Source organism: Urtica dioica, chromosome 1 (genome assembly GCF_054948205.1).
Source record: "Urtica dioica subsp. dioica isolate 48M chromosome 1, U.dioica_male_clone48M_v1_H2, whole genome shotgun sequence".
Classification (NCBI taxonomy): domain Eukaryota; kingdom Viridiplantae; phylum Streptophyta; class Magnoliopsida; order Rosales; family Urticaceae; genus Urtica; species Urtica dioica.
Window position 1 is genome coordinate 1,060,213 of NC_142756.1, and position 13,406 is coordinate 1,073,618.

Below are 13,406 nucleotides of genomic sequence, written 5' to 3' on the forward strand. Positions count from 1 at the left end.
CTCATAAACTTTGTTCTATCTGAAAGAAAGATATGGAATGTTTGTATATATGGTGTTACAATCACATACAAATTGTGAAGGTGAATTATTCAAATCCCCAAATAGTGTAAAATAAAGTAAAGACTACAGAGCATATTTCCCTGTTTCTCTTTTTCTTTTTCTTTTAAAACCGATCTCCAAAAGCAGAGTCTATAAAGGTGAGTCTTTGCCTTTTTTTTGTTGTTGTTGGATTCCATTTACTCTCTTTAACGATTAATAATTGAAAAGAAACTATTATTATCATGTCCTTAATCCATGCCAGAAGAGTGCTTTTGCTTTTATTTTCTTTAGAAATCATTCAACAAATTGATCGTACCTTTACTTTATTTTGGTTGTAAAATTACAAAATAAATAAGTAAAGGCACTATTATTTTGGGTCATTTTGTAGTAATTGCCAGGGAATAACAAAACGTCGAAATTTTGAATTTTCGAAAAATCAAGCTAAGTCTTTGAACAGGGTATTTAAAGTTTTTTAAGATTTTAAGTGACAACAAATATTTACGTAAAATTAAATCACTGGTCAATAAGTCTCAAAATCTACCTATAATAATTAAAAGAAATGGTTGACGATAAAAGATGTTTGCGATATTCTGTTACGTCACAATAAAAAAGTTTGAGTATTGTTTGGCTAGATTGTTTCTATAACAAGACTCTAATTATATAGAGAAAAATAAATGTAATTTGAAGGTGTTGATGTGTATAGAGTAAACTAAGAGTATCGTGTTTGTTACAGAGTATCTCGTTCTCTGTCGTTGATTTATCATTGCATAATATTCGATTTCTTTGATCGTGAATTGATCAGACACACGATTTTAACCGTCATGCACTTATAATCGTGAATCACGTAGTCTTGGGCAATTTGTGCAATGACCGTCGGCTTTGCCGATGAGAGAGTTACTTTAAGCTTTCGTAGCTACATTTTGTTAATTTGAATCTCTTAGCTTGTATAAACTTGTTGTATTTCTCTTTATAGTCGATTTTCGAATATTAAACCAAGACTTTCTTTCGAATTATTTACTATTGTAACAAGGAATCGTATAAAATTTTATAACCATTTACGACATGAAAATTGAAGTTCTATTGAATTATAACTTTTTTGTTATTTGTTTTTTTATTTTATTTTATTTTTTAATTTTGAAGAAGCCATGGGATTATGTGACGTGGCAGCTGTAATGCAGAGATGGAAATGGATGTATTGGGCAGTTGAGCAGTGACTATGGGATCGATGAAAGCAATTGAAATGCACTTACGTGTCACACCTTTTTCTTTTTATTCCAAATTTCGGTTACGCTGTGGTGTCACATCTTTGCCTTCATGTGAACATGCATTGAAATTTAAAACCAATCTTTTATTTATAATAAATAATGGGAAAGTACAAACAATAGTAGTAGGGAAGCGATTTTGTTTCCAGTGTTTCCTGTACTTTTTCGATTAAAGTTAGTGAAGCCCTGTATTATAATAAAGGACAATTAGACTATTAGCTCACCATCTTCTTAAAAAGAGCAATGCTATATATATAGCAATTATCACCTATAACAGCAATTCAAATCAGTGAGTTCCATTATTTATTATGCTCAATAAAATTTCGCCACATCATCGCCGATAAATGTTGATGCACTGATAAATATTGTTGTTTTAAATTTTTTCTTTTAAAAAATAATCAAAGTTTTATTTTATTAAAAAATTCATTGTCAAAGTAAATTTAATTAAATGCTTAATAAATTTAATTTACTTCATTCTGACCGAAGTAAATTTACCATTTTGGTTAATTCGGTCTGATGAGTTATTTTCTTAATAAAAATGAATTTTTGACTAAAATATTAAAATAAGTTAAAAAATTGACTAATTGCAACAAATTCCTCTGATAATATTTTGTTCTTTTTATTACCATTTCGATTTAGTATATAAATATTACATTATTTAAATAATTTTTACATGTAAATTTATGTTAATATATATAATATATATTTGGATCCAACATATTTATATTATAAAGTTCTTGGTAACTCGAGTCAAGGACCAGGTTAGAAGTCTGTATGTAGAGTCTGGTCTAAAGGGCAAAAGTAATTATAAAATTGGGTCTTAAGTATATAATCATATTTGCACTTTCACATTATTATATAGCTAATTTTTCGTAAATACTGAGTAAATATTCACGTCCATGTATTTACACGTGTAAATTAACGTAAATATTCCATAATTTCATTTCAATGAAAGAGGAAAGCAGGAATATCACATTATGTTTGCAGTCATTTACTTAATATTTACGAAAAGTTAGCTACATAGCAATATAAAAATGTAAATATGGTTAATTAACTAATTATTTGTATATATTTAGATTAAAGATCGTCTCTGAAATGCCATTAAGAAACGAAAAAGTATAAGCATTAGTGAAAAACTTTAGTATGGATAAAAAGACTACACTCAAATGCAAACCTTTTAGATTATCTTTCATTTATTATATTCTCATTAAAGCGTGTTATTTCCTTTTTCTTTATGTACATGTAATTCATTTTATAGTCTCATTAAAAATAAAAATAGAATCATTGAGTCTGTAATTGAATTGTATAGACTATAGATTAGAGACAGTCTCTTGCCAAAAAACCAACCATTAAAAGGACGTGCTACCAAAGGCGGAGCCAGGTGGGGGCCAGGGTGGGCCAGTGCCCCCCCTCAATTTTTGAAAATTATTTTTTAAACCCAAATTTTTATATTTTTTTATAATTTTACCCCTAAATTTTACTAATAATTATGTTTTTGACCCAAATTTATAATTTTTTTTCAATAATGCCCCTCCTCAAAAATATTTCTCAAATTTGCCCCCCCTTAATTGAAATCCTGGCTCCGCCACTGCGTGCTACACAGATCTTGCATGGGAAAATATGTCATTGTCTCGGTTTTCTTCAAGCACCAATATGAAAAATATAAATATAGGACAGTTTACACGGTTACCAATCAAGTATTATATAAATATGAATCTAGGAAAGTTTGCACAGTTCTCTTTAACTTCAAAAACACAACATATGGGAACTGTTTTCATTATATTAAACATAAATTTATCTGAAGATTTTAGTTTGAATAGCAAAGAAAAAAAAAAAAAAAAAACTCAAGTAAGTAAATAGCCAAGATATTCTAATCGCCCCATGTCATATAATATTCTCTTAGAGTTGTGTTATTTAACACGACTAACGACTTTAAACGAACCATACATTCTATGACACGTGGATAATTTTTAAACAAAAAATAATGTTTAATGCTTTGATTGGGAATCGTGAGAAAATCGTATCCGTGTTATAAAGCTTTACTGTATTCTCTTAACATTATACACTGGAAATTAGGCACATCAATATCATTTATATACATATAACATGATCAGGACGGAACCAAGAATTAGGGGGGGACTAAAATGTAAGAAAATTTTCAAGGGAAACTAACGTGTAAATTTTAAAGGATATAAAAAATAATTTAAAAAAATAGGCAAAAACTATAAATTTCATAGGCCCAAGCTGCCTTCGTCAAGCTAAGGAAGGCAGCCAAGGTCCGAGGTCGAAGCTAAGGCGGCCACGGCGTTGGCCGAAGAGTTCTCGCACCTGAGGATATGTTCGAGCTTGAAGCTTTCGAATTGTTTTGTGAGGTCGCATACCACCTTTAAGTATGCCTCCATCCGTTCATTTTTCGTGCTGAACTCTCCGTTGAATTGATTGACGACGAGCTACGAGTCGCAAAGTGCTGCTACTTCTCGTGCTCCTATTCCTTTAGCTACTTTAAGGCATGCGATCAAGGCCTTGTATTCGGTCTCATTGTTCGACGCTTTGAAATCTAATCGAAAAGATTGTTCTACGATTTCTCCCGTGGAGGATGTGAGGTGTATACCTATCCCTGATCCGTGCATCGAAGAGGCTCCATCAAAGTGTCTATTTCCCTTTGGTTTCTTGTTCGTTGGAGTTGGTGGGTAGCTCGATTATGAAGTCTGCCAAGACTTGTGACTTTGCACATGTTCGTATTTTGTACTCGTTATCCTACTCTCGTGGTTCTATTTCCCATTTTGTTAATCATCCTGATTGATTGTGGCTACAGGGGTTGTATTGTCATCACAATGATGGTGTGAGACTGGAACTACGGTCTCAATTTTTGTGCAAAGACCATCACAGCTAAGGCAAGCTTCTCGGTGGTCAGATACCGGGATTCTCCATCTTCGAGTGTTTTTCTAATGTAGAATATTGGTTTGTGTTCTCCTCGATCTTCAAGAAACAGGACCCCTCTGACGGCCGCGTGGGAGACCGCAATGTATAGATACAAAGGATATCCTTCTTCGGGTTTTGCTAAGACTAGGGGTGTTACAAGGTATTTCTTCAGCTCGTTGAAAGCGTCTTCGCATTTGTCCGTCCATTCGAATGTTTTGCTCCTATTTAACATTTTGAAAAATGAGAGGCACTTGTCAGTGCATCGAGAAATGAACCTGTTAAGAGCAACTATTCTCCCTATAAGCCTTTGAATTTTCCTTTCCGTTCTCAGCAACGACATTTGCAAAATCGCGTCGATTTGATTTGGGTTCGCCTCGCTGCCTTTCTAATTGACAAGATATCCTAAAATGTTTCCCAATGTCATCCCAAATGTGCATTTCGTCAGGTTCAGTTTCATGTTATATTGGTTCAACATTTTGAATTACTTGTCGAGGTGGGACATGTGGTCCTTGTCGCGAATAAACTTTACCAACACATCATCAATGTAGACTTTTATCGTTTTTCTAGCTGTTTAGATAACATTTTATAGACGAACCTCTGATACGTTGCTTCCGCATTTTTTAGACCGAAGGGCATGACTATGTAGCAGTATGGTTGAATCGAGATTTAGTGTTAGCGACTTTGATATATTCTCATATACGGCAGCACCAAACTGTTAATATTGTGAATTTAAAATCAAACAGTCACGAAACTTTTAAATAAAATAATCGATTTATTTGTCCTTATTTTATGAGCCTCAAATTCACACCATAGATGATAGCAAAAACAAAAGCATTTGTTTTGTATGTTGTGTAACTTGTTATGCTAGGCTGCTAGCATAGTGATAGAGTCTTCGTTTGAAGGATTTCGTTCGGAACTGAGAGAGTAAATAAAGGATTTCGTTTTTCCCACTGATTTTGACCGGTCTCTTCCTCTGCTTAAATAATAATAAATAAAGCCTTCGCGCGGGAGATTTTTTTCTTCTTGGGCCGGTGGTTCGGAAACAGAAGGTTGTGGTGGTGGTGGTACGGGGTCGTCGAGACTCAATTTTTCAAGGTCCAAGTCTCAAAATTCTTCGAGTTTCAGAAACGTTAGGGTTTGAATTTTATTTTGAATCTCTGAAGTTGAGACGTTTTGGGTGGAATTCAATGATGATTCGGTATTTGTTCGCCGGTGTTTGGATTTCTCGTGATTCTCTTCTCAGTTTCGTCTTTTGGTCCGACGAGTTGAAGCTGTGAATATAGGGCTTTTCTGATTTAGGGTTGCCTGAATCTATGTCCAAGTCTATGTGTTGTTTGCGTTGGGTTTGCTGATTGTTGATGATTTAAGTAGCGTATACGAATCTCTGTCTATCATTTCATTAGTTTGAGCTCGAAGTTGAATATGATTGTTAGGGGTTTTGAAATTCTAGAGTTTCTTATTTGATTGGGTCTTTGAGAAATAAATTGAATCTGAGAATGAATTATTGAATCGTATCTGAGATTGAGGGTTTTGGAACTTAGGGGCTCCTGGATTATTTTTTTTTTCCTGAATTTTCGATTGTTAAAATGATTGCATTGCTAAAATTCGTGTGGAAAATAATGGAAATCTGCTGGATCTCTGAATTGTTCTTGAAACTAGAAAGTTAGTTTTTGAACTATATTTGTTGATTAGAATTTATGGAAAGTGGAATACTCGAATTTAGTGTTCTTTTCAGTTTAGTTTTGGTTCAAGTTTATTGCTGAAGTTGATTCTGAAACGAAGAGTAATGAGGCTTTGGTTGGTAATCATAAAACCGATGAATTGTACTGCTGATCTTTGAATGTAAAATTCTCCTTGGAACTATGTGTTATGGTGTGTTCGAGGACAATCGCGAACCAGAATTTGTTTAGGGCTTTCTAAACTGCTGTTGAGTTTTTGTGAAGTATTTAATGGAAACTGAAACTGAAAAATTAGACTTAAATCAACAAATATGCAAGTAAAAAATCCACACCACCACCATTTTTTTTTTCTTTCATGTTTTTACTTTTTAGTATGGATTGATTTAAGAATCCATGGAAACCACACTACTTGTGCCCTATTGAGCCTAGACTTCGTATTTATTTTGTTTCAGGATCCATTCAAGGCTGAAGAACAACTCCACCGAGCAACAATTAACTAATGAAACGAAACGAGACTTGCAGAGAGAGATTTGAACGAAGAAACTGTTGATGGCAGCGAGGTCGTTGATTCTCCATCGAGTGACTTCCTTCGTGGCTTCTCGAATTCGACGAAACCAGAGACTTCTCAGCTCGGCCTCTTCGTCTCTTCTTCAAGAAACTTCTTCATCGTCATCTTCTTCTTCTTCGCAGTCTCTCGAATCAATTCACATGACAGAGAGTTGCGTTCGAGTAAGCTTTTTTGTTTTCCTTACGTTGTTTTTTTTTTGTTTTAGGTCAAATTCGATTTCGTTTTATGGTCAATTTCGTTCAATTGGAAGATTAATCTTTTGTTCAGTTTTAGATGCATAATTGTGATGGCCTTGAATTTGAACTTCATGTTTCTCACAGAGAATGAAAGAGCTTCAAGCTAGTGAATCATCCCCTTCTTCTTCGAGTGCGAAGATGCTTCGGTTAAGCGTTGAAACCGGAGGTTGCTCGGGTTTCCAATACGTTTTCGATCTCGAAGACAAATCTAACTCAGACGACAGGTTTGTTCTTGTTAGAATGTGAACATAATATTATGCAGTTATTATAGAAGGTGAACGTAATATTAGGCAGTTATTAGAATAGAATATTATGTCTTTATTGTAATTATTTCTTTCCTTTACGTTTCTTGTCTATACGTGTATAAATACCCATTACGTGAATGAGAACAACACAACCTTTTCTCTCTAAATCTCTCCGATTACAGTTCTTTTGACATAAACTGATTCCCATAGTATTTCCTCTCCAAATAGTCTTTGTTTATTTGTTTCTTTTTGTTTGATTATTAAAAATAAACAGGGTTTTTGAGACAGAAGGAGTCAAATTGATCGTCGACAATATATCGTATGATTTCGTCAAAGGGGCGACCATTGATTACGTTGAAGAGCTCATTCGCTCTGCTTTTGTGGTTAGTACGAGCTGTTTCATGTTGTCTCTATAATACAAGCTCTTTAGCGTTCGAAATTGACACTGTATGAACACATTCGCTTTTCACGTCTTTGAGCTTTGTGGCAAATAATTTAACATGTTTAAAAGCTTATCCACGGTGATTATGCTCCATGAATCTCGAAGATTTAGCATGTTTGAATACCCTAATTGTCATTTAAGCAAGGCTGATAGAAGATAATGTATGAAATTGTCATAAGGTTATCTACCGACATTGTTTTTTAATTCTACTTACTAAGCAGAGAGCAAGAATCTCTAATTTTCCATTTGTGCCTAAAGTTTGATTATAATAAGCCATATATTTCATGAATAACCGTGTACTTGTAGCTTAGGTCCAATTGAAACAAGTGATAAGAATTTCTTTTTTGAGAGATATGTATAACGTCGGGCAAACTAAACAAACCTGGTATCATCTTTGAACGCCTTAATAATGATCTCAACTGTTGAATGGTCTGTACAACCCATCAAAATAATTAGGAACGAGTGGTTTTTTATTTTTTTTTTTATTTTTTATTTTTTGGACTTTGGATTGATCCTGGTTTCAATTTTCAGGTAACTACAAATCCAAGTGCGGTCGGTGGGTGTAGCTGTAAAAGCTCATTTATGGTAAAATAGTAGATTTAGCCGAGCAACTGACTCTATAAGTCTCTTCCGAGGAGCGATGAGACTGGTAAGAAAATCGGCGTTTAGGTTTTGCTAGCCAAATGAATATACCTATCGATATGAAAATATTTATTTCTTTCTTTCTCACAGTTGCATAAACGCCATAAATACAATGCCATTCATGTAACAAAACTGAATATATTATACAAAATCATTGTTGTTTTTTTAGAAAGCAAGTGTATATTCTTTCATAGATACCTTTGTCTTCACAAAGAATTTAAATAGATTTTCCCTCTCTTCAGTAGTATTACCTTGTTGGTTGATTACTATGGGAACTAAAAAAAAAAAAAAAAAAAAAAAAAAAAACCAACTTCAGATAGCAATCATAGCATAAGCAACTTCAAAAGAAAAACAAATTTTTATCAAAATCACACAACTTTAAATTTTCAGTTATTCAAACTGTGAAAAAATATAAACACTTAACTAACCTACACAATAACGCAACCCCAATCCCGAATAAATAGTGGAATGAATCGGCTTGGAATTGGAGAGAAAATAAAATATAGGGTTGGAATTGTAATTATTATAAAGTATTTTCACTATCTCATGAGTAATGGATCAATTAATATAAAAGAAAAAAAAAAGTAAAAACAATCTTGAAGTGAAGACATTTTTTATGAGAACACATGGATTTTTGGTGTCACATACGAGCAACTCCAACGGATAGTGCTCGTGCTTAAGTGGAGCTTATGTGGATAACATCTTGAGTTGCTATTTGCACTTTAGATTGTCATAATCATAAGAGCAATCACGTTCAAATATGGCACTTTAGATAACAACTTGAGTTGCTATTGCATTGTGAGCACTTTAGATTGTCATAATCATTAAAACAATGGTGTTCAAATGTGGCACCAATACTCGCTAATATTTTATTTATACTTATATATAAAGTCAAGATAAAATTAATAAAAACAAAGTAAAATATATAAAAATATATTTAAGCGGACAATTTTTAAAGATGCTTGCATTAGAGCATTTTGTAAAAATATAACATAAAAGTGATATTTAATCAAACATATTATTTTTTATTATGTGTTATAAATAAGCATCTCATATCATTGGAGTTGCTCTAAAGTTGCTATCTTCACATTCTTCATGTTAAGAAGAAAAATAAGATAAGGTACCACGTGTCAAACCATTGTATGACGAAACGTATTTATTAAGGCATTCAATGTAGATTATTTGTAATCACATTCCCGAATTGAACGATGCTAAACAAATAATATTAAAAACAATATTTTCATAATAAAATAGATACATTGCAAAAGAAAAATTATTAAATAAATAAACGAAAACAAGACAGAAAACAAATACAAAAAATTGGATGAAAACCTCTGCCTGTATGAAAACGGAAAGAAAGGCTGATGACTGTTGGAGAGTCTCTTTGAAGTATTATTGCTCTCTTATGGGTGCTTGAATCGACGAGCAACCACCTCCCATGGTACAATGGCGGATGAGAGACCAAACACTAGCGGACCGTGCCTGACCGAAAGAAGGCACGCACAACCATTCAATGCACCTCGTGCGGCCACTCAATGCACCTCGCGCGTGCCTTGCCTCTCCAAAATTTGACTTTAGTGTTTTTCCAATCCTCTAACATCTACAAATACCCATCTACATTGAGGGATCAAGTTAACTTTTTCTAAACACTCTCTACTTGATTCCTGAGTCCTGAAACGCTGCCGAGAACTCTCTGAACACAGTTTCTAATCGAGCCTTAACCAGAACCATAAAGGCACAATCACGATGTCATTAATGCACCCATAATGCTCACAAAACCGTTTAAAAACACTCAGCCTTCATGGCTTGGTTAAATGGTTTGGAAAAAAAATTCACGATAGTGCATGAGCATTACTACTCGGTCAAGCAATTTAAACCGTAGCCATTAATTAATTTAATACATATATTGAATTAATAAAAAGAAAAATAGGAAGGAAAAAAAATAGTTGGGCTTCAAGAAGACCCAACTCAACTCGGGCGTGAGCACGTGTGTGATGGACTTGAGTTTGCAATATAGGAGCAAATTGAGTAATTTTTGGGTAACCTTTTTGAACAAATTAGTTATATAAGCTCACTCATTTACTTATTCTTATTCCATGTATGACTCTTATAAGGGCATTATCAACTACAACACTTTCATATTTTCTTCATAATTATTGATTTTTTTAACACATTTTGATGATCAATTTTTCATTCAATATAGCTTTGATTTTGGCGAATAAATATTGAACCTTTATATTAAGAATGAATCAATTCTAATGATCAGTTCAAATCTTAGTCAAAAATCACCCACTCACATAATAATAAATACTTTTTTATTTCCAGCCTTCAAAAAATAAAAATTACTCTTTATTTCCAATTATTCTAATAAACGAAGCCATGATGACTGAAATAAAAGGTGAACTACAAGTTTTTAATATTATTGTCATTTCTTTGATTAATTTCCCAACTATTTCCACGCTGTAATAATTGTGCGCGGGCACGTTGTGCTTTGAGTGACAGAAAGAGAATAAAAAGAGAGGAGATAGTATTTTATAGTTAATTATTCAACGAAGGTCAAACTCAAAAGAAAACATTCCAACGCATTTTACACCACTTGCTTCAATAATCAATTCAACAGATGTCCAATGTATATTATTTGCATCCTAAGTTTTCCCTTTACCAAATTGTAAATCAACAGGTTATAAATTTATTGTTATTCCCTTCTTAGAATCAACAAATAGATAAACAAACATAAAATCACACCAAACTTTTATCACTCCCAACCCATCCCTATTTCATTTTTGTCTCCCATTCAAATAAAACCATTACAAATTCCACTCATAAATAATAATAACAATAATAATAATAATAAAAAAATAACGAAGTTGGACAAGTAAATAAAAAAGAATACATTCCAAACGTGGTCCGAGTCAACCGACTATATCGCCACGTCACGTCAGCATACAAAAAAAGCAAATATCATGGATCACCAATCTCTCCGCGAAACCCGGCACGTGACACGTCACGTGATCGCCGGCGACGGCGCTCCCAAATCCCCCGACGATTTCGACGAGGCCGGTACGGACGCGAATCGGCTCGAGAAGTCGCGGCCGAGGAGATCGTCCTCGTCGTCGCTGAGTCGACCGTCGAAGTTGAGCGAGTAGCTGAGCTCGTCGTACCGAAACCTCGCCGCCGCCGAGTTGTTTCTCCGGCGACCGGTCCGATTGAACCGCCGAATAAACGTCTTCCACCGCGGACCGGCCACGAGCTCCGACCACTCGCGGACCTTCTTCCACCCCCGCGTCCACCACGGCTTCTCTCCGCCGCCGACTCCGATCTCCGCCGCGATCGGACGCATCTGCTGAAAGTAGATCGGCGATCGCGATCCTCCGCCGAAGCACGGCATCCATGAGCAGGAGGAGGAGCAGCAGCCTCGGCGCCGCGCCATGAGGATGTAATCGTCGTCGTCGTCTTCGTCGCCGGCGTCGAGGCGGTCCGTCTCTCGCGGCGAATCTTCCGGCGACATTATGTGTTTTTTTTGGTCCGGGCGAAATTGGAGGAAATGAGAATTGTTTGGTTTGAGGGTTTGGGTTTGGGAGAGAAAGAAAGTTATCGCGGGAATGACGTGTCACTTCCTTTTTGTTATTGTTGTTGGGAATAAGTTAACAGCTCATTTCATTTGTGGTGTTTGCCGGATTTTGAAGAGAGATTCGAAACGACATCAAGAGAGAAACGACATCAGGATAGAAACGACAATAAAAATAGTCTTTTCTGTTTGCCGGATTTAGAACTGAGATTCGAAACGACATCAAGAGAGAAACGACATCAGGATAGAAACGACAATAAAAATAGTCATTTCTGTTTGCCGGATTTAGAACTGAGATTCGAAACGACATCAAGAGAGAAACGACATCAGGATAGAAACGACAATAAAAATAGTCATTTCTGTTTGCCGGATTTAGAACTGAGATTCGAAACGACATCAAGAGATAAACGTCATCAGGAGAAAAACGACATTAAAAATAGTCAAATATGCATTATTATATTGCAATTTGTGTAGGAACTAATTTTGAGTTTTATATATATTTTTTTTAGTTTTTTTTTTTCAATTATTATTTATCTATTCATTAAGAGGGAGTTCTTGAGAAGAAATGAGCCATGATTGCCTTCGACGAATTATTAAAAAATTATATGTAATCATATGAGAGGTAAATTAGGTATATAATAGTTGATTTCATTTGCAACATCGGTTTGGCGGCTATTTTTTTTTTAGAAAGATTAAAACGTTGGCTTAGTTGAAATTCTAATGTTTCAAGTGATTTAATTGATTATAATTTTTTTTAAATTTTTTTTTTACCAACTGAAATAGTTCAAGGTGTGGTGAGTGAGTACCTTGACTTGATAATAACATAAAATAAAATAATTTCATATATATAGAGATTAAGGGTGATGATACTGTCTGCTCTGCCATTGTTCTTCCCACTGTCTTATTTATAGTAAAGATTGGTGATTGAATAAATAGGAATAATATTTTATTGGTTTAAGTGTGTTACATCGGTTTGAGAGTGAGACTCCCTAATCCCTAGTATTTGGGGTGAGCATATTTGTTGGGGTATGATCACACAAATTAATTCAGTAAAAAAAAAAAAAAAAAAAAAAAATTCAGTAAAAAAAAATTCAGTAAAAAAAAACAAAATTTGATCACACAGAAGAAGAATCTAGGGTGAGCAACTGAGCATATGTATAGAAGAATAAAAAAAAAAAAAATACTATATTTTTTTTAGGTGATTGTGCCCAAAAACAAGAATAGATAATGCAGGACCAGATATATTGAACAATGAATTTGCTCTGATGGCACAGCAAACACAACCAATGGATAAGCATTGGCAAATGGAATTTTTTTTCTAGAAAAACTAATCCATCTTTTTCTTCTCTATATCCATGGTTTCCAAATTCCAACTAATATTTCTTCACACCAACTTTCAAAATTTACATTGACCCATCAACTTATTGAATTTTGTTTTTCTTCAGGAAATAGAGCTCTCATAATTCGAAAATATTTTTTACGATATACCGGAAATTCAGAGTCTCATTTTTTACAGCGTCGGAATCTCAAATTTAATTTAATTTGATTTTTATTTTATATATATTTTGAACAAACTTGCATGAAAAAAACACAAAACAATAGTAAACGAGGCTTAAGTAAGATAAAAAAATATGTCCCGTACGTAAATAGTACCAGAACAAAAATCTCAAAAGCCATATTTGGAAAATTTTTTCTTCTTCCATTTCTCGAATATACCGAGAAAACAGAACACGGGTCCGTGTGATTCTGTAAGACCAACTTTAATCGCAAACCAAACTAAAGAATAATAGTCTATGCTCATCA

At 34.1% G+C, this 13,406-nt stretch overlaps 2 protein-coding genes across 2 annotated transcripts; one reads left to right on the forward strand and one right to left on the reverse strand.

Annotated features, from left to right (window-relative positions):
• The first annotated feature begins 5,027 nt into the window (after window positions 1-5,027).
• Window positions 5,028-8,291, forward strand: LOC149406057 (iron-sulfur assembly protein IscA-like 2, mitochondrial). Its single transcript, XM_089625468.1, has 5 exons — window positions 5,028-5,318; window positions 6,355-6,631; window positions 6,791-6,930; window positions 7,226-7,334; window positions 7,925-8,291. Exons 2-5 carry the CDS (start codon window positions 6,452-6,454, stop codon window positions 7,985-7,987), a joined length of 492 nt encoding a protein of 163 aa, XP_089481594.1. The 5' UTR covers window positions 5,028-5,318; window positions 6,355-6,451; the 3' UTR covers window positions 7,988-8,291.
• A 2,515-nt stretch (window positions 8,292-10,806) lies between these two features.
• LOC149406058 (uncharacterized) lies at window positions 10,807-11,658 on the reverse strand. The gene has a single exon (XM_089626858.1). It carries the CDS (start codon window positions 11,541-11,543, stop codon window positions 11,040-11,042), a length of 504 nt encoding a protein of 167 aa, XP_089482984.1. The 5' UTR covers window positions 11,544-11,658; the 3' UTR covers window positions 10,807-11,039.
• Between the last annotated feature and the right edge of the window lie 1,748 nt (window positions 11,659-13,406).

Excerpts from the sequence above, each read along its gene's own strand:
- LOC149406058 (XM_089626858.1), bottom strand. The coding sequence starts at position 11,543 with ATGTCGCCGGAAGATTCGCCGCGAGAGACGGACCGCCTCGACGCCGGC.
- LOC149406057 (XM_089625468.1), top strand. The coding sequence starts at position 6,452 with ATGGCAGCGAGGTCGTTGATTCTCCATCGAGTGACTTCCTTCGTGGCT. Across the intron at positions 6,632-6,790 it reads TGACAGAGAGTTGCGTTCGA|AGAATGAAAGAGCTTCAAGC; the intron begins GTAAGCTTTTTT and ends TGTTTCTCACAG. Across the intron at positions 6,931-7,225 it reads AAATCTAACTCAGACGACAG|GGTTTTTGAGACAGAAGGAG; the intron begins GTTTGTTCTTGT and ends AAAAATAAACAG.